Source organism: Tachyglossus aculeatus, chromosome 17 (genome assembly GCF_015852505.1).
Source record: "Tachyglossus aculeatus isolate mTacAcu1 chromosome 17, mTacAcu1.pri, whole genome shotgun sequence".
In the NCBI taxonomy this organism is placed as follows: Eukaryota; Metazoa; Chordata; class Mammalia; order Monotremata; family Tachyglossidae; genus Tachyglossus; species Tachyglossus aculeatus.
Genome location: NC_052082.1, coordinates 13,177,699 through 13,196,628, shown reverse-complemented (window position 1 = coordinate 13,196,628; position 18,930 = coordinate 13,177,699). Strand labels below are relative to the sequence as shown.

The following is an 18,930-nucleotide window of genomic DNA, read 5'->3' as shown; positions in this document are numbered from 1 at the left end:
CCCTGTGGTCAATGACCAGAGAATAGGAGGGAGGGAGGAAGGAAAGGAGGCCCTGCTTTCTCCCCTTTCCTCTCCCGAGAAGTCTCAGCGCCGGGGCACGCGGACTTGCGTGGGTCGGGAACCCGGCAGGACACGGCGGGTGGACGGGCAGCCCAGCTCTCTGCCGGCCAAAACAGCAGCTTGGACTGTTGCAGGGGGGAAGCCAGAATTCGAGCTGTTGCTAGGCATTTATTGGGGATTTCTTCCCCTCCTCCCCTCCCATAGCTGTGGGAGCTATGCCCCTTGGGCAAACTCACTTGACTCTTGCAAGAGCAGAGAATGCATGGCCTGCACTGTGGGCATTGGCTTAAGTTGTTGGCTTTGATGTAGGCTCCCAACTTGGGCTCCAATGGGGCTCTAGCCTTGACCCAGGATTCATAGGGATGGACAAGCACCTAGTACAGTGCTTTGCACACAGTAAGCGCTCAAAAATTACAATTGAATGAATAACACTGTCTTGTAGATTTTTTTTTTTCTAGGCAAGGGCACTGAATGGGCCCAGGGGCTTTCTTCCTATTCCTATTTCTTCCCCTTGGCCTAACAATGATAATAATTGTGTTTTTTGTTGAAACGCTTACTATGTGCCAGGCTTTGTACTGAGCGTTGGGGTGGATAGAAGCAAATCGGGTTGGACACGGTCTCTGTCCCACATGGGGCTGTCAGTCTTAATCCCCCATTTTACAGATGAGGGAACTGAGAAGTACAGAGAAGTTAGGTGATTTACAAAAGATCACACAGCAGTTGAGTGACAAAACCTGGATTAAAGCTCAGGTCTCCCTACTCCCAGGCCTGTGCTCTTTCCACTAGGCCACACTGCTTCTCCAGTCGGAGCTCCTATGGTGGTAAAATTTGTCTTTATAAAAGCGGGTACCCCCGCCCCCAAACCCTCACTTTACGTGAGACCCCCGATATATTGCTAGCTCCTTGAGAGCAGGCAGAGTGTACTGTACTCTCCTTAATGCTTAGCACAGTGCTCTACATACAGTAAATACTCAGTGGATACCATTGGTTCAAGCTGGCTAGGGGTTTGGGGTTCTTTGTAAAGCATACTCTCCTAATTATGATGTTCCCCAGTTTGAAGGTAAGAAAGCACCCCGGGGTCTTCAGATGTATGTGGGGGGTGGTCCCCAGGTCCTGTTTCCTGGCCCGAGACCCTCGTTAATGCAAGGAATGTGTCTGTTTATTGTTATATTGTACTCTAATAATAATTATGGTATTTGTTAACCCCTTACTATGTACCAAGCACTGTTCTAAGTGCTGGGGTAGATACAAGGTCATCAGGTTGTCCCATGTGGGGCTCACAGTCTTAATCCCCGTTTTACAGATGAAGTCACTGTGGCCCAGAAAAGTGAAGTGTCTTGCCCAAGGTCACACAGCAGACAAGTGACAGAGCTGTGATTAGAACCCATGTCCTCTGCCTCCCCAGCACTTAGAACAGTGCTTGGCACATAGTAAACGCTTAACAAATGCCATCACCATCCATCCATCCAAGCCCAGGCTCTTGCCACTAAGCCATGCTGCTTCTCAAGCACTTAGTACAGTGCTCTGCGCACAGTAAGCGCTCAATAAATACGATTGAATGAATGAATGAGCCCAAGCCATACAGTTTGCTGGGGATTTGGACTCCATTGGATTCTCTTTCAATTTGACACATTTGCTGGTCCGTAAAAAAAAGACTGTGAGCTTCTTGTGGGTAGGGAATGTGTCTGTTGGTGTACTGTCCCAAGTGATTAGTCCAGTACTTTGCACACAGTAAGCGCTCAATAAATACGATTGATTAAATGAAAGGACGCCTGCGTGGGCAGATCCAGCTTGTTTGCGCCTGTGATTCCTGTCTGGACCGAGTATAAATAGATGCTAAGGAGGAGGTAGGAATTCCAGCCCCCACCCCCACCCCCTGAGAGCCGCCCCCAGGCTCCCTCCGCAACCCTTTCTGGAACTCCTTGTCTCGATTTGGGGTACAGCCTTCGCCATCCCCCCCCCCCCCCCCCCCCCCCCCCCCCGCCACCCTCCTTTGATCCCTCGCCTGGTTTCACTTCCCCAGTTCCTGCTCCGCCTGTTCTGCCAATCGGCATTTTTGTGGGATGGCCATGACTCAGACGCTGCTGCGGCAAAAACGGTGTCGGTTTGGTCCAGCCCGGCTCTGCTCAGCCGCGGATCATCTTAAAACCCTCCCTGGGTTTCCTTTTCCCGCCCACCCCCAGACACCGCCTTGGTTAGCCGGGCCGGGCGCAGGGGTGGACACTAGGCCACGTTTGCAGCCACAGAGGCCGTAGCATGGTATCAGTCATGGGGGAGCACTCCCACATCCCTCCCTCCCTCTCATTCCCCCTCCTTCCTTCCCCCTTCTCTTTTTCCTCCCTCTTCTCTCCCCCCCGCTCTTCACTTTTCTCATTCCCCCTCCTTCTCTCTCCACTCATCAGAGTGGGAACACAGAAGAGAGAAGTTAAGTGGTTTTATCCAAAGTCCCACTAGTATCCTTTGCTTTGGAAGCTGAGGCAGCGGAGAGTGGAGAGTGAAGTGATCTCCTGAGAGCAGATGTGAGTGCCAAGACCGGTCAGTCCCATGACTGACCAGCCATCCCACTCGATCAGCTTGCAAAGTTAGCCCTGGGTGGTGGGATGACCATGTGGTTTGCAGCAGTTTTGAAAAAGCAGGGGTGTCTGTCGGGACCTGGCTGGAGAGGGTGGTAGTTAGGATACCCTTTCCAGCTCCACCATGAGTGTCTTCAATGCCATCACCACTAAATCACAGTCCTGGCCGATGTCCCGGAACGATAAGTGCAAGGAAACATGCACTTATTTTTTTCCTCTGGTAGTGAGGGCCATGCTGAGCCATCCCCACTCCCTCACACATCCCTTACTGCTGTCAGACAGCTGGCCGGGAGTCAAGCCTGGTCTGGGGTCGAGGACAAAACACTCATCCAGGGAATCCTCCACTTCCCATGCCATTCCCTACCTGGCTAATAGAGGGAAGAGTTGCTGATCCATAGGGTGGGTGTCCAGGAGAGCAGCTGGCCCACGGCTCCCCCCCAGACTTTGCCCCTGCCACTCGGGCTTTGGGACTTATCCCAGATTGGTAGTGTTGCCCGATGGCTTTCATCCTGCTGAAATTGGTCTGGACAAGCCTCCTTTTACTGCTCAAGCATCTCTCCTCGTGTCTCAGAACGCAGAGCAGCTAGAGAGTCAGGGTCTCCTTCGTTGCAGTACATCAACACTTGATTGATTGCACGCAGACCCGCTCCTCCAGCCAGCCCAAGGGTATCCCGATGGGCTAGAAGGATGCCCAAAGGCACCTGTGCCCTGAACACACCGGTTCCCGTTTTGCCCCATTTCAGAAGTACGTAATGTGGGCAGATTCCTGACACAATAGTCCCAGCATCCACTTGGTTTTTCTGATAATTTTCAGTGCTGGGACAGACACAAGATAATCAGATTAGACACAGGCCCTATCTCTCACCAAGAGGGCGGAAGAGCAGGCGTCTTATCTCCGTTTTACAGATGAGGAGATTGAGGCCCAGAGAGGGTGTGACTTCCTCTGGTTCACACAGCAGACCAGTGGCAGACCTGGGGTTTGAACCCGGGTCTCCTGGCCCCCCAAACCCATGCTCTGCCACACTGTCTCCCAAGCCCCTCCATGGCATGGTGGGCCGGAGCAGGGAGAGCGTCAATCAGCTAACCTGGAAGGAAGCCCAGCCTCATGGTAAATGATGATGGCATTTATTAAGCGCCTACTATGGGCAAAGCACTGTTCTAAGTGCTGATCTCCTGGAGGAGGGGCCATGCCCACCAAAGTGTATATGAGGGTCACTCCCACGAACTCCTGGGCTGATCCCGTCACCTGACCCCTCGCTCACCCCAAGACTTTACTTCGACATAGGGCATTTGGCTGACAGGGACAGCGGGCCCCAGCCGAAAGGTTACAATCTCCTTTCTTAGGCAATTGAGCTGCCGTCGCTCTATGTGTGGTGGCGGTGAGAAGGATTCAAAAATACTTGGCGGGTGCGTGGGTGGCTACTCTTGTTTGGGGAAAGGAGCGTGGCTGAAAGCTGAGCTTGTGCAGATCCACGATTACAGATTCCTGGTTCTCTGGAGGCCGGAGGAGGTCGGGGTCTGCACCCCCCCGGCCCCCCACCCCATGGTCGGGGCTTCCAGCCGCCTCATCTCCCTTCATTCTGGGCTGCCATCTGAGGCGGTAAGGAGACCATTCATGCAGCTGCTGCTTTTTGGCTACCCCCCTCCCTCCTGCGTAGGGGTAGCTGGGATGGAGAGCCTCCAAAATAGAACAATGAGCTGGCGCCCCTCGCCTTCTCCTCCTCTTCTTCCTACTCTTCCTCCTTCTCCTCTTCATCCTATTCTTCGTCTTCCTCCTCCTCTTTCTCCTCCTCCCCTTCCCCCAGTGCCACCACCCTGGGCAATACAGTACCCTGAGTTTAGGACCCAAGGGGGAGGGTTAGGAACTCCCGGGCCTGGCCTGAGCACAGAGGAAGAGCTGGTCTTCTGTGTCGCTAGGGCTGGAGGCCACATAAACCTCTCTAGGTTCCCCTCTGCAATCAGTCAATCAATCCTATTTATTGAGTGCTTATCGTGTGCACAGCGCTGTACCAAGCACTTGACAGAGTACTATATAACAGACACATTCCCTTCCCACAACAAGCTTACCCCAGCTGGCTGTTAGCAATCACCCCCCAACCGAAGCAATCTCCTTTCAGGATTAACCCCGCCTCAGGGGCCTTGCAGATAGGCAAGGACTAATTGCAGCCTTCCAGGAGGCCCCCATGGGTAAATTTCTTTCCAATTAATGCAACCTTGTTCACAAATCACCAGCCTGCTCACTCCACATTCAGTCCAGTCACTCCCTCTTCTCCCATTCCCTTCTTCTTCACCCTGATTTATTCCCCAACCCCACAAGCCCTAATGCACATATCTCTAATTTATTTATATTAACATCTGTCTCCCCCATCTAAACCTTAATCTCCTTGGGGGCAGGGTATGTGTTTACCAACTCCATTGGATTGTACTCTCCCCAGCGCCTAGTACAGTGCTCTGTACCCAATAAGCACTCAATAAATATTATTGAGTGATTGAGTGATAAAGCTGCTCTGACCCCAGGACATTGGGCAAGAGACTATTTTCAAGATTGAGTTTGCAACAGAACAAAGATCCAGAACTTTTAAGGTGGTCCCCCTCCCTACTGTTGGCACACACACTGATAATGCACCCAGCCTTTTCGTTTCAGGCATTTTGCATCAAGCTGGATCAGTTAATCAATCCATGGCATTTATTGAATGTTCTCCTACTGGACGCAAGGCCCTGTACTCAGGGAAAGTACAAAAGCAACAAGACAATCAATGGTATTTATTGAGCGCTTACTGACTGCAGAACACTAGACTTGGGAGAGTAAAATACAATAGCATTGGCTGACGTGATCCCTGCCCTCATTCATTCATTCAATCGTATTTATTGAGCGCTTACTGTGTGCAGAACACTGCACTAAGTGCTTGGGAAGTACAAAGATAATCTAGCAAGGGAAAGAGACGATATAATAAATGGTTCAAAAACCCGGCTTGGGCCAGGGAGCCGAATTATCAAGTGCACCTTTTTGTGTTTTTGTATGTGGTATTTGTTCAGTGCTTACTATGTGTCAGGCACTGGGGAGCAGTATGGCTTAGTGGATAGAGCACGGTCTTGGGAGTCAGAAGGTCATGGGTTCAAATCTCAGCTTTGCCACTTGTCTGCTGGGTGGCCCTGGGCAAGTCACCTCACTTCTGTGCCTCAGTTACCTCATCTATAAAATAGGGATTAAGACTGTGAGCCCTACTGGGGAAAAGGATTGTGTCTACCCCAACTTTCTGGTATTCACTCCAGTGCTTAGCGCAGTGCCTGGCACATAGTAGGTACTTAAATATCATCATCATCATAATATTATTATTGTATATTAATATACTATTGTAAACTATTGGTGTTGTTATTATTATCATTATTGCTAAGCACTGGGGTAGATAATAATAATAATGGCATTTATTAAGCCTCAGTTACCTCATCTATAAAATGGGGATTGTGAGCCCTATTGGGGAAAAGGATTGTGTCTACCCCAATTTGCTGGTATTCACCCCAGTGCTTAGTGCAGTGCCTGGCACATAGTAGGTGCTTAGCAAATACCATAATAATAATACTATATACTAATATACTAGTGTACGTTATTATTGCTGTTATTATTATCATTATTACTAAGCACTGGGGTAGATAATAGTAGTAATAATAATGGCATTTATTATTAAATGTTCTAAGCACTGGGGAGGTTACAGGGTGATCAGGTTGTCCCATGGTGGGGCTCACAGTCAATCCCCATTTTACAGATGAGGTAATTGAGGCACAGAGAAGTTAAGTGATTTGCCCAAAGTCACACAGCTGACAATTGGCAGATCCACGATTTGAACCCATGACCACTGACTCCAAAGCCCGAGCTCTTTCCACTGAGCCATGCTGCTTCTCATATAAGCTAGATATAAGCTAATCAGGTTGAACACAGTCCATGTCCTACATGGGGCTCACAGTCTTAATTGCCATTTTACTGATGAGGTTACTGAGACCCAGAAAAGTTAAGTGACTTGCTCAAGGACACACAGCAGATAAACGGTAGGGCCAGAATTAGGTATGGTAGGGACTCCAGGCAGTGCCCTGCCCCTAGTAGACAGTCAGCCCTGCGATCTTGATGTCCAGAGGGTCAGAGCAGGAAGGTTGGGGTCCTGTATGCTCAAGGTTTGTGCGGGCATTGGGGTCTAACCTGGGCAGCGTGGCTTAGTGGAAAGAGCCCGAGCTTGGGAGTCGGAGGTCGTGGGTTCTAATCCTGACTCCGCCCCTTATCAGCTGTGTGACTTTGGTCAAGTCACTTCACTTCTGTGCCTCAGTTCCCTCATCTGTAAAATGGGGATTAAATCTGTGAGCCCCATGTGGGACAATGAGTCCCTTGTATCTACCCCAGTGCTTTGAACAGTGCTTGGCACATAGTAAGCACTTAACAAATACCATCATCACAACCACCACGATCTTCAACTTTGAGCTGCGGTTCTCCGCACCCCGTGCGGAGACACCCCAGAATTGACTTGCTGTTCAGAACGGTAGTAGCAGCAACAGTAGCAGAGTGGTAGTAAGGACCGACCAAACACATTGTACTGTACTAAGCACTTGGGAAATGCAACAGAAATACAAGAGCTAGACTCCCCAAAGTGGGCTTATACTCTAATTAGAAAGGCAGAAGATTCTGGGTACGGAGCATCAGAGAAGCAGCGTGGCTCAGTGGAAAGAGCCCGGGCTGGGAGTCAGAGGTCATGGATTCTAATCCTGGCTCCACCACTTTCATTCAATCGTATTTATTGAGCATTTATTGTGTGCAGAACACTGTACTAAGCGCTTGGGAAGTCCAAGTTGGCAACATATAGAGACGGTCCCTACCCAACAGTGGGCTCACAGTCTAGAAGGGGGAGACAGACAACAAAACAAAACATATTAACAAAATAAAATAAATAGAATAAATATGTACAAGTAAAATAGAGTAATAAATACGTCCAAACATACATATAAACAGGTGCTGTGGGGAGGGGAAGGAAGTAAGGTGGGGGCGTGGGGAGGGGGAGGAGGGGGAGAGGAAGGAGGGGCTCACCACTTGTCAGCTGGGTGACTTTGGGCAAGTCACTTAACTTTCCTGAGCCTCAGTTACCTCATCTGTAAAATGGGGATTAAGACTGTGAGCCCCACGTGGGCCAACCTGATCACCCTGTATCTCCCCCAGCGCTTAGAACGGTGCTTTGCACATAGTAAGTGCTTAATACCATCATCATCGTCAGTAGTTGGGGAAGGCTGGTTGGATGGAATTTGAGGAGAAATTTGAAGGTGGGGAGGACTGAGTCCTGGTGGACTTGGGGGTTGGATGGGAATTTTTAGCCCTAGGAATTGAGGAGACCAGACCCAGGTCTAACCAGGAGGGTAGGTCTGGAAGGAGCCTGTTAGGAAGGCAGGGAGCCTTCAAGTCAGCCAGTGGTGAGGAGTCTTGGGGTGGAAGGAAGTGGGGAAGGGAGGACCTGTGTTCTGAGAGATGCTTTAGGATACCAGGGCAGACACATGGGCAGGTAATGTGACCATTTATTGTTGTATTGTACTCTCCGAAGCACTTAGTGCAGTGCTCTGAACATAGTAAGCATTTAATAAATACAATCGAATGAATGAATGAGTGTGGACTGGAGGAAGGGCGAGGCCGGAGTCAAGGAAACCAGCGAGGAGGAGGCCGTTGGGAAGTCCAGTTGTGTTGAGCACTTGTGATGGCCCTGTGGTCAGGGAGGAGGGAGGGGGATCCGGTCGGCATTGAGCGTGGAAGCTTCTGTTGTCACAACGAGGGCCACAAACATCTGGGCCCTGCTGACTGGCCCCTGCCCATCCTCTCCTCTGCTCCCCACCCTAGTAAGCGGACGGGTCACTTACTCCCTCACCACTGCAGTGCCGCCACATATGCCACCACAGTGGGGACTGCCCGGGGGCTACCGCCAATCTCTCCCTCTGTATCAGAGAGTCTGTTTCTGGGGGACCTGGGCTGGCCTGTGGGCAGATGCTCAACAAGGGCATTTTTGTCGGGCGTTGGGTGTCACCGGTGGTGTGGGAGAAAGCCCTGCAGCCGAAATCTCCTGGGCGCAGGGTTGTGTGCTGTCAGGATGTGTCAGTTTATTGTTATATTGTATTCTTTGAAATGCTTAGTAAAGTGTTCTGCACACAGTAATCTCTCAATAAGCACGATTGACTGGCTGACTGCTGAGTCTCCGGCCTTTTTTTTTTTTAATAATGGCATTTATTAAGCGCTTACTATGTGCAGAGCACTGTTCTAAGCGCTGGGGAATTTACAAGGTGATCAGGTTGTCCCACGTGGGGCTCACAGTCTTCATCCCCATTTTACAGATGAGGGAACTGAGGCCCAGAGAAGTTAAGTGACTTGCCCAAAGTCACACAGTTGACAAGTGGTGGAGCCGGGATTTGAACCCATGACCTCTGACTCCAAAGCCCGTGCTTTTTCCACTGAGCCACGCTGCTTGGCAAAGTCAGAGAGAGCATGGCTGGGCATCCAGGACCACTCCAGGAGCAGGGAGGCTGGCCCAGGGGCACGGCAGCTCCTCCCTGCCTCCCGGGGTGCCTGACACATAGTAAGTGCTTAACAAATGCCATAATTATTTATTATTATTTCTGGGAGTTGCAGATGTCTTCAGACTCTGGCTCAGACTCTGAGCCTCAAAACAACATGGGCTCGAGAAGTTGGGGCCTGGGCCAGTTTGGGATGACCTCTACAGCCAAAGATGTCGGCCGAGGAGCCTCATCTCCTCCACCCCAGCTAGGATAGTTGGGAACGCCAGTCAAGTGGGGGAAGGGAGAGCAACTTAGGAGGAGCAGCGTGGCTCAGTGGAAAGAGCCCGGGATTTGGAGTCAGAGGTCATGGGTTCAAATCCTGGCTCCGCCAACTGTCAGCTGTGTGACTTTGGGCAAGTCACTTCACTTCTCTGGGCCTCAGTTCCCTCATCTGTAAAATGGGGATTAAGACTGTGAGCCCCCTGTGGGACAACCTGATCACCTTGTAACCTCCCCAGCGCTTAGAACAGTGCTTTGCACATAGTAAGCGCCTAATAAATGCCTTTAAAAAAAAAAAAACTGAGCCAAGAAGGTCAGATTAGGGGAGGAAAGCCTGAAGGTCTCATCACCCCCACGGCCCCAGGTCCAGTCTGGCAGCTCCAACCGCAGGTCACTCAATCCCAGGATCGTGGGGTGGGAGGGAGGGATGAAAGATAGAACGGGGGCCATGAAACAGAGAGAAAAGGCAGGAAACCAAGAGGGAGGGATGAAAGATGGAATGGGGGCCATGAAACGGAGAGAAAAGGTGGGAAACCAAGCCGGCCTCGGGGACCCACAGCCACCTGTGGGTATAGACTGTGAGCCCACTGTTGGGTAGGGACTGTCTCTATATGTCGCCAACTTGTACTTCCCAAGCGCTTAGTACAGTGCTCTGCACACAGTAAGCGCTCAATAAATATGATTGATGATGATATGCTGGTTTCTCGTCTCCATTCATGGCCTAGTGGCCTGGGAATCAGAAGGTCATGGGTTAATTCATTCATTCAGTCATAGGTATTTGAGCTCTTACTATGTGCAGGGCAATCCCGGCTCCACCACTTGTCTGCTGTGTGACTTTGGGTAAGTCACTTAATTTCTCAGTGCCTCAGTTACAGCGTGGCTTAGTGGAAAGAGCACAGGCTTGGGAGTCAGAGGTCGTGGGTTCTAATCCTGACTCCGCCACTTGTCAGCTGTGTGGCTTTGGGCAAGTCACTTAACTTCTCGGTGCCTCAGTTACCTCATCTGTAAAATGGGGATTAAGACTGTGAGCCCCACGTGGGACAACCTGATTACCTTAGAACTGTACTTAGAACAGTGATTGGTGCTGCGTAGTAAGTGTTTAACAAATACCATTTGTTATGGGAGGCCTTCCCAGACTGAGCCCCCTCCTTCCTCTCCCCCTCCTCCCCCTCCCCATCCCCCTGCTTTACCTCCTTCCCCTCCCCACAGCACATGTACGTATTTATTACTCTATTTATTTGTTTTATTTGTACATATGTATTCTATTTATTTTATTTTGTTAATATGTTTTGTTTTGTTCTCTGTCTCCCCCTTCTAGACTGTGAGCCCACTGTTGGGTAGGGACCATCTCTATATGTTGCCAACTTGTACTTCCCAAGCGCTTAGTCCAGTGCTCTGCACACAGTAAGCGCTCAATAAATACGATTGAATGAATGAATGAGCCATTATTATTATTATCTGTAAAATGGGAAATTGAGACTGTAAGCCCCACATGGGACAGGGACTGTGTCCAACCCGATTTGCTTGTTTCCACCCCAGCGCTTAGTACAGTGCCTGGCACGTAGTAAGCGCTTAACAAACACCATCATCATAATTTATTGAGCGCTTACTATGTGCAGAGCCCTTACTGAGCACTCGGGAGAGTACATTGCAGCAATAGACAGACACACTCCCTGACCACGGTGAGCTTACAGTCTACGTCGGCCACTCTTGTGCTTGCAGAATGAAGACCTGCGGAATCTGTCGCTCTCCGGACATGTTGGCTTTGATAGTCTTCCCGACCAGCTGGTCAACAAGTCCACCTCCCAAGGTTTCTGCTTCAACATCCTCTGTGTCGGTAAGTTAAAATTCCAGGGGCAGGCTTTGAGCAAGGGGACTCTTGTTAGAGGGTGCATCTCTCTCTCTCTCTCTCTCTCTCTCTCTCTCTCTCTCTCTTCTGGCCTCCCTCTTTGTCCCCCTGGATTGTGTCTCTGTGTGTGTCTCTCTCTCTTCTCCCCCGCCGGGGTGCTTGCATCATGATTTTGTTCTGGCCGCCTGCGGGAGACAGGAAGGAAATATGGGAAGGAAGAATTGAGGTCCCAAAAGCCTGCCCAGATTGCTCACTGCCTTGAATGGAGCTCACCAGTAAATTCCTGAGCATTTGCGCAATTCCATGGCTCCCCAGGATAAGCAGGCAGGAGAAAGAAGGGAGGGGAAGGGGAAGACTGTCTTATCTCACTTGACCTCTGGCACCTTAGCCCCGGGCCCTTGCTTGCTGCTGCTGACAATGCTAATGCTGCAGCGGTCCCATTTCCCCCAACTGGGAGAGCCTGGAGGAAGCCGGGTGGCTTCAGACATTGTCCTGCTTCTGGTCGGATGCCACTCTGTCCTGTGACTCCCTTCTCCCCTCCTACTGTGGATCCCTACCCTGGTGTTGCCAGCCCGTGGTTCCAAGCGCTGTACTAAACGCCTGGGAGAATGCAATATTCATTCATTCATTCATCCAATTGTATTTATTGAGCCCTTAACTGTGTGCAGAGCACTGGACTAAGGGCTTGGGAAGTACAAGTCGGCAACATATAGAGACGGTTCCTATCCAACAACGGACTTACAGTATAGAAGGGGGAGACAGACAACAAAACATGTAGACAGGTGTCAAAAATATAATAGACACGTTCCCTACCCACAACAAGTTAACAGTCTAGAGGGTGAGGTCCCCCCAGCTTCTGGTAATAATCATAATAATAATAATGGCATTTATTAAGCACTTACTATGGCAAAGCACTGTTCTAAGCGCTGGGGAGGTTACAGGGTGATCAGGTTGTCCCACGTGGGGCTCACAGTCTTCATCCCCATTTTACAGATGAGGTAACTGAGGCACTGAGAAGTGAAATGACTTGCCCAGAGTCACACAGCTGACAAGTGGCGGAGCCGGGATTTGAACCCACAACCTCTGACTCCAAAGCCTGGGCTCTTTTTAGACTGTGAGCCCACTGTTGGGTAGGGACTGTCTCTATGTGTTCCCAATTTGTACTTCCCAAGCGCTTAGTACAGTGCTCTGCACATAGTAAGCGCTCAATAAATACGATTGATTGATTGATTGATTTCCACTGAGCCACGCTGCTTCTCTAAGCAGCATGCTTCTCTCTGGTCTGGCCTATACTCCCCCCAAACCAGGGCTCCTCTTCTTTTGCCCCCCTCACCCCACTCTATGTTTTGTTGCAGGTCAGTGATAATAATAATCCCTGTGGTATTTGTTAAGCGCTTACTATGTGCCAGGCACTGTACTAAGCCTTGGTGTGGATACAAGTAAATCAGGTTGGACCCATGTGGGGCTCGCGGTCTTAATTCCCATTTTACAGATGAGGTAACCGAGGCACAGAGAAGTGAAGTGACTGGCCCAAAATCACATAAAAGCTATGTGGCAGAGGCAGAATTAGAACCCAGGTCTTCTGACTGTCTGGGACGCTGCCACTTATGCATTGACCTCTGCTGGTCTTACGGCAAGGGCCGCTGGGATTTTACAGCACAGTCCTGCCCTCCCCACCCCCCTCAAGAAGGGGACTGCCATCAATCAATCAGTGGTATTTATTGAGTGCTTACTGGTTGCAGAACACTTTACTGAGCACTTGGTAGAGTACAAATAAAAGTAATAATAATGGCATTTGTTAAGCACTTACTATGTGCCAGGCACTGTTCTAAGCACTGGGGTAGATACAAAATAATCAGATTGAACACAGTCCATGTCCCACATGGGGCTCACAGTCTTAATCCCCATTTTGCAGATGAGGTAACTGAGGCGAAGTGATGTGACTTGCCTAAAGTCACACAGTCAACAAGCGGTGGAACCGAGATTAGAACCCACATCTTCTGACTCCCAAGCCCATGCTCTTTTCACTAGGCCATGCTGCTTCCCCTACAAATCAATCAATCAATCTTATTTATTGAGCACTTACTGTGTGCAGAGCACTGTACTAAGCGCTTGGGAAGTACAAGTTGGCAACTTATAGAGACAGTCCCTACCCTACAGTGGGCTCACAGTCTAGAAGGGGGAAACAGAGAACAAAACCAAACATACTAACAAAATAAAATAAATAGAATAGGTATGTACAAATGCCATGGTCCTACAGATTCAATGGGCAGGAAAGGGCCCAGTGGAAGCAACCCAGGACTGGAAGCCGCAGGACTTGGGTTCTAGTCTCAGCTCAGCCACTTGCCTGCTGTGTGATCTTGGGCAAGTCACTTAACCTCTCTGCACCTCAGTTTCTTCATCAGAAAATGAGAATATAATTCCTTTCTTCTTCCTTCTTAGACAGTGAGCTCCGGGGGGGGACAGGGACACAGGGGTCCGATCTGATTGTACCTACCCCAGTGCTTATCACAGCTGTTGGCACATTGTAAGCACTAATACCATCACTGTTACTTTTATGGGGGGAAGGTGGGGCCAGATGGCGGGCTTTTTAAGGGGCCGGGCTGTAGCCCTGGCTCTTAGGGGCTACAAAACTGCCCATGGTGGTTCAGGCAAACAGCAGGCAGCCGAGGGCGGGTGGCGAGGCCCAAGTCCTGACAACTTTCTGTCCCCGTTCAGGAGAGACTGGCATCGGCAAGTCGACGCTGATGGACACCCTGTTCAACACCAAATTCGAGAGCGAGCCGGCCACGCACAACGAGCCCGGGGTGCGGTTGAAAGCCCGGAGTTACGAGCTCCAGGAGAGCAACGTGCGCCTGAAGCTGACCATCGTGGACACGGTGGGCTTCGGAGACCAGATCAACAAAGATGACAGGTGAGCCTGGTTCCTCGGGACGGGCCTGGAGCCGTGTCTCTCTCTGATGCCAGCTGGTAGGAGGGGGTGCCACACTGGACACGTAAAAGAGCCCATCCCAAGAGGCTGTTGGTCCGTAAATATGGCTCACACGGGGGGTTATGTAGTAATAAAAATAATAATAATGATGGCGTTTATTAACTGCTTACTATGTGCAAAGCACCGTTCTAAGCGCTGGGGAGGTTACAAGGTGATCAGATCATCCCACGGGGGGCTCACATCTTAATCCCCATTTTACAGATGAGGGAACTGAGGCCCAGAGAAGTGAAGTGACTTGCCCAAAGTCACACAGCTGACAGTTGGCGGAGCCGGGATTTGAAGCCGTGACCTCTGACTCCAAAGCCCGGGCTCTTTCCACTGAGCCGTGCTGCTTCTCTAGTAGACTGAAAGCAGCTTGGAAGGCCAGAGCCATGTCTTCCCTACTCGTGTCCAACCAGGCATCTATTACAGGACCCGGGGTCTTCAATAAATGCTACTGGATGAATCCTTTTAGATCCCTCTTTCCAGAGTTTCCAATTCACTGGTGAGGCTGGATTTGGGATTTTCAGGATCTCTTCTCCGAGGAGGAATCTTCAATATTGTTAAGGATAATTGTTATTTACTTTTATTAATGCCTGTCTCCCCCTCTAGGCTGCAAGCTTGTTGTGGTAGGGAATGCGTCTACCAACTCTGTTGTATTGTGTTCTCCCGAATGCTTAATACGGTGCTTTGCACACAGAATGCATTCAATAAATGCCATTAATGATGGTGCTAATAACCGTGATGTTTATCAAGCATCTACTATGTGCCAAATGCTGTGCTAGCTCCAACACAGTCAGATCAGACACAGTCCCCATCCCCTATATAGAGATGCAGCATGGCTCAGTGGAAAGAGCACAGGCTTTGGAGTCAGAGGTCATGGGTTCAAATCCCAGCTCCGCCAATTGTCGGCTGTGTGACTTTAGTCAAGTGACTTCATTTCTGGGCCTCAGTCATCTCATCTGTAAAATGGGGATTAACACTGAGCGCCCCCCCCGTGGGACAATCTGATCACCTTGTAACCTCCCCAGCGCTTAGAATAGTGCGTTGCACATAGTAAGCGCTTAATAAATGCCATGATTATTATTATTATTATATAGGGCTCAGTCTAAGAGGAGGGAGAACAGGATTTTAATCCCCATTTTACAGCTGAGAGACGTGAGGCACAGAGAAGTTAAGTGATTTGTCCAAGAGCACACAGCGGGCAAGGGAATGAGCCCTGGTTAGAACCCAGGTTTCCCAGCTCCCGGTTCTGCTCTTGCCACCAGGCCTTAGTGCTTCTCCTTCATCACCTCTCGCTGCCCACCGTGCCCGGCACCCACCGCGGAGTAGGTGTCCTGGTCGATGATCGATGAGCTTAGTGGAAACAGCCTGGGCTTGGGAGTCAGAGGATGTGGGTTCTAATCCCGGCTCCGCCACTTGTCTGCTGTGTGACCTTGGGCAAGTCACTTAACTTCTCTGTGCCTCAGTTACCTCATCTGTAAAATGAGGATTGACTGTGAGCCCCACGTGGGACAACCTGATTACCTTGTACCGTCATTATTATTACTATTATTATTATTATTATTACCTCGGGACCACCCCACCCAGCAGGATCACTCCCCCAGGACTCCAGCTTGAAGCGTCTTTAGAAAACCTCTGACTCATCTGGGTCACATCACGTAAGGTTACCAAGGAGACGCAGGCGGAGAGCGTGATGCTAGCCTAGAGACCAAATGTTTCTCTTCGGTTTATTTATTTTTACTCTTACATCTCTTGACAGCCGTTGCCTAACTTCCTCCCCTGCATCTTATGGCTCAAGTGACAGAGCCCTTGAGGCTGAGTCTGAAATAATAATCCATAGATCTGATTCTAAAATTCAGCTGGGAACGGAGGCTGTGTCGTAGGTTGGGATGTGATTGGTTGAAAAGGGACGTTTCCCTCTGAGGCATAGCTGATTTGGGGGCTGAGGGGTGCCAACTTTTCCATTTGGGAGAGGGAAGCAGAAGAGGAGCAGGAATTGAGGGGGAGGTGAGGACTGGAAGGGGATGGGCGTCAATCAATCTGGTATTTATTGGGCACTTCATTTGTTCAATCATATTTATTGAATGCTTACTGTGTGCAGAGCACTGTCCTAAGCACTTGTAGAGAAGCAGCGTGGCTCAGTGGAAAGAGCACGGGCTTTGGAGTCAGAGGTCAGGGGTTCGAATCCCAGCTCTGCCAATTGTCAGCTGTGTGACTTCGGGCAAGTCACTTAACTTCTCTGGGCCTCAGTTACCTCATCTGTAAAATGGGGATTAAGACTGTGAGCCCCCTGTGGGACAACCTGATCACCTTGTAGTCTCCCCAGTGCTTAGAACAGTGCTTTGCACATAGTAAGTGCTTAATAAATGCCATCATTAGTATTAAATTACTATTCAGAAATAGGGAGAGTGACAATCCCTGCCCAACAAGGGGCTCACAGTCTAGAAGTGGGGAGACAGACATCAAAACAAGTAAGCAGGCATCTATATAAATAGAATTACAGATATATACATATCAAACCAAATAAATAGGCATTAGTATAAATAGAATTAGAGATATGTTAATATATATATACACGAGTTCTGTGGGGCAGGGAGAGGGGGAGCTGAGGGAAAAGGGGGCTTAGTTTTTGTGTGCCAAGCAGCATGGCCTAGTGGAAAGAGCCTGGGCATGAGAGTCAGAGAAATTGGGTTTTAATCCTGGCTCTGCCACCTGTCATGTGACCTTGGGCAAGTCACTTGACTGCTCTGTGCCTCAGTCATCTCATCTGTAAAATGAGGATTAAAACTGGGAGCCCCATGTGGGACATGGACTGTGTCCAACCTGATTACCTTATATCTATGCAGTGCTTAGTACAGTGCCTGGGACATAGTAAGTGCTTAACAGATGCCACTATGAAAAATAAAAAGCACGTGGAAGAGGACAGTACAGTAGAGTTGGTAGGGATGATTGCTGCATACAAAGAGCTTTTAGTCTACTGGGGGAAACAGACAAATACATGACAGGTAGGAGAAGTAATCTAATATAAGGATATCTACATACGTACTTTCTCATGTCTCAAAGGGCTTAGGGAATACAGACCCAAGTGCATAGATGATGTGGAAGCAGCGTGGCCTAGTGGAAAGAGCACGGGTCTGGAAATCAGAGGACATGGGTTCTAATCCCGCCTCCGCCACTTGTCTGATGTGTGGCCTTGGGCAAATCCCTTCATTTCTTTGTGCCTCAGGTATCTCATCTGTAAAACAGTGCTCCAGCCTTAAAAGCGCTTGGCACATAGCAAGCACTTAACAAATGCCATTATTATTATTATTATCATCATTATTATTAAAATGGGGATTGAAACTGTGGCCCCACTTGGGACTGGGACTGTGTCCAACACAATTTGCTTGTATCCACCCCAGCACTTAGCACGGTGCTTGGCACTTAGCAAGCCCTTAACGGATACCACAATGGTGGTGATGATGATTATTATTCATAGTTCCTGTCCCACATCGGCCCACAGATTAGGAAGACTGTAAAAAAGTTCTAAGGGATGGGGAGGGGCGATGGTTTTATGCAGATTTGCCTATGTTAGCGCCTGAGGGAGCCCCTGGGGAATGGGGAGGCCTTGATTTCGATGCCTCCGGGCTGCCCGATGTGGTGTCATCCGGAAGCCCAGCTGAAGCATCTCCTTCCCCGCCCCAGCTACAAACCCATAGTGGAATACATCGACACCCAGTTCGAAGCCTTCCTTCAGGAGGAGCTGAAGATCAAGCGTTCCCTGTTCAATTATCACGACACCAGGGTCCATGCCTGCCTCTACTTCATCGCACCCACGGGCCACTCACTCAAGTCCCTGGACCTGGTCACCATGAAGAAGCTCGACAGCAAGGTACTGACCGCCCCGGCCCAGGCTGGGTCCCAAGAGGGGGCTAAGCAAGGCGGCGTTAGCCTTTCTGCAATAATCCGGACCGGTCTTCCGCTACCGGTGGTGTTTCCGCAGCGTGCCCCCGTCTTGACTCTGTGACTCTGCCGTGGCTGGGGGAAGGGGATGTGAGGAGGTGCAGTACAGGAGGTAGAGAAGCAGCATGGCTAGAGAAGCAGCGTGGCTCAGTGGAAAGGAGCCCGGGCTTTGGAGTCAGAGGTCATGGGTTCAAATCCCGGCTCCGCCACTTGTCAGCTGTGTGACTTCGGGCAAGTCACTTCACTTCTCTGTGCCTCAGTTCTCTCATCTGTAAAATGGGGATGAAGACTGTGAGCCCCATGTGGGACATCCTGATCACCTTGTAACCTCCCCAGCGCTTAGAACAGTGCTTTGCACATAGTAAACGCTTCATAAATGCCATTATTATTATTATTATATTTCAAGATTTCCACTTTCAAGGTGTCTGAAGAGGGCAAGGAGCTGGCTGGTCTCCATGGAGGTCCAAGCTGTTGCTATCACTTTCCTTGGTCTCCTGAGTCACCGTTCATTCAGCCAATCAATCAGTCAATCGTATTTTTTGAGCGCTTACTGTGTGCAAAGCACTGTACTAAGCGCTTGGGAAGTACAAGTTGGCAACATTTAGAGACAGTCCCTACAGTCAGGGGGTCATAGCAGGACTTGGGATGATTCAGTGTGACCTCGTTGTGGGCAGGGAACGTGTCCAATAACTCTGCTTTGTTATGCTCTCCCAAGCGCTTAGTACAACGCTCTGCACACA

The 18,930-nt window shown here is 49.9% G+C and overlaps 1 protein-coding gene across 5 annotated transcripts in view; it reads left to right on the top strand.

Moving 5' to 3' along the window:
- The window catches only part of SEPTIN11 (septin 11), a 76,812-nt gene that overhangs the window by 37,813 nt on the left and 20,069 nt on the right, over positions 1-18,930 (top strand). For 4 of the 5 annotated variants that reach the window (XM_038759203.1, XM_038759201.1, XM_038759202.1 and 1 more), the window contains exons 1-4: positions 4,153-4,233; positions 11,148-11,262; positions 13,993-14,188; positions 17,933-18,119. In XM_038759203.1, coding sequence (XP_038615131.1) covers positions 4,177-4,233; positions 11,148-11,262; positions 13,993-14,188; positions 17,933-18,119 — 555 coding nt within the window. In that variant the 5' untranslated portion in view covers positions 4,153-4,176. Of the gene's footprint in view, positions 1-4,152; positions 4,234-11,147; positions 11,263-13,992; positions 14,189-17,932; positions 18,120-18,930 lie in introns of those variants that run through there. The other variant, XM_038759205.1, reaches the window with a different exon arrangement.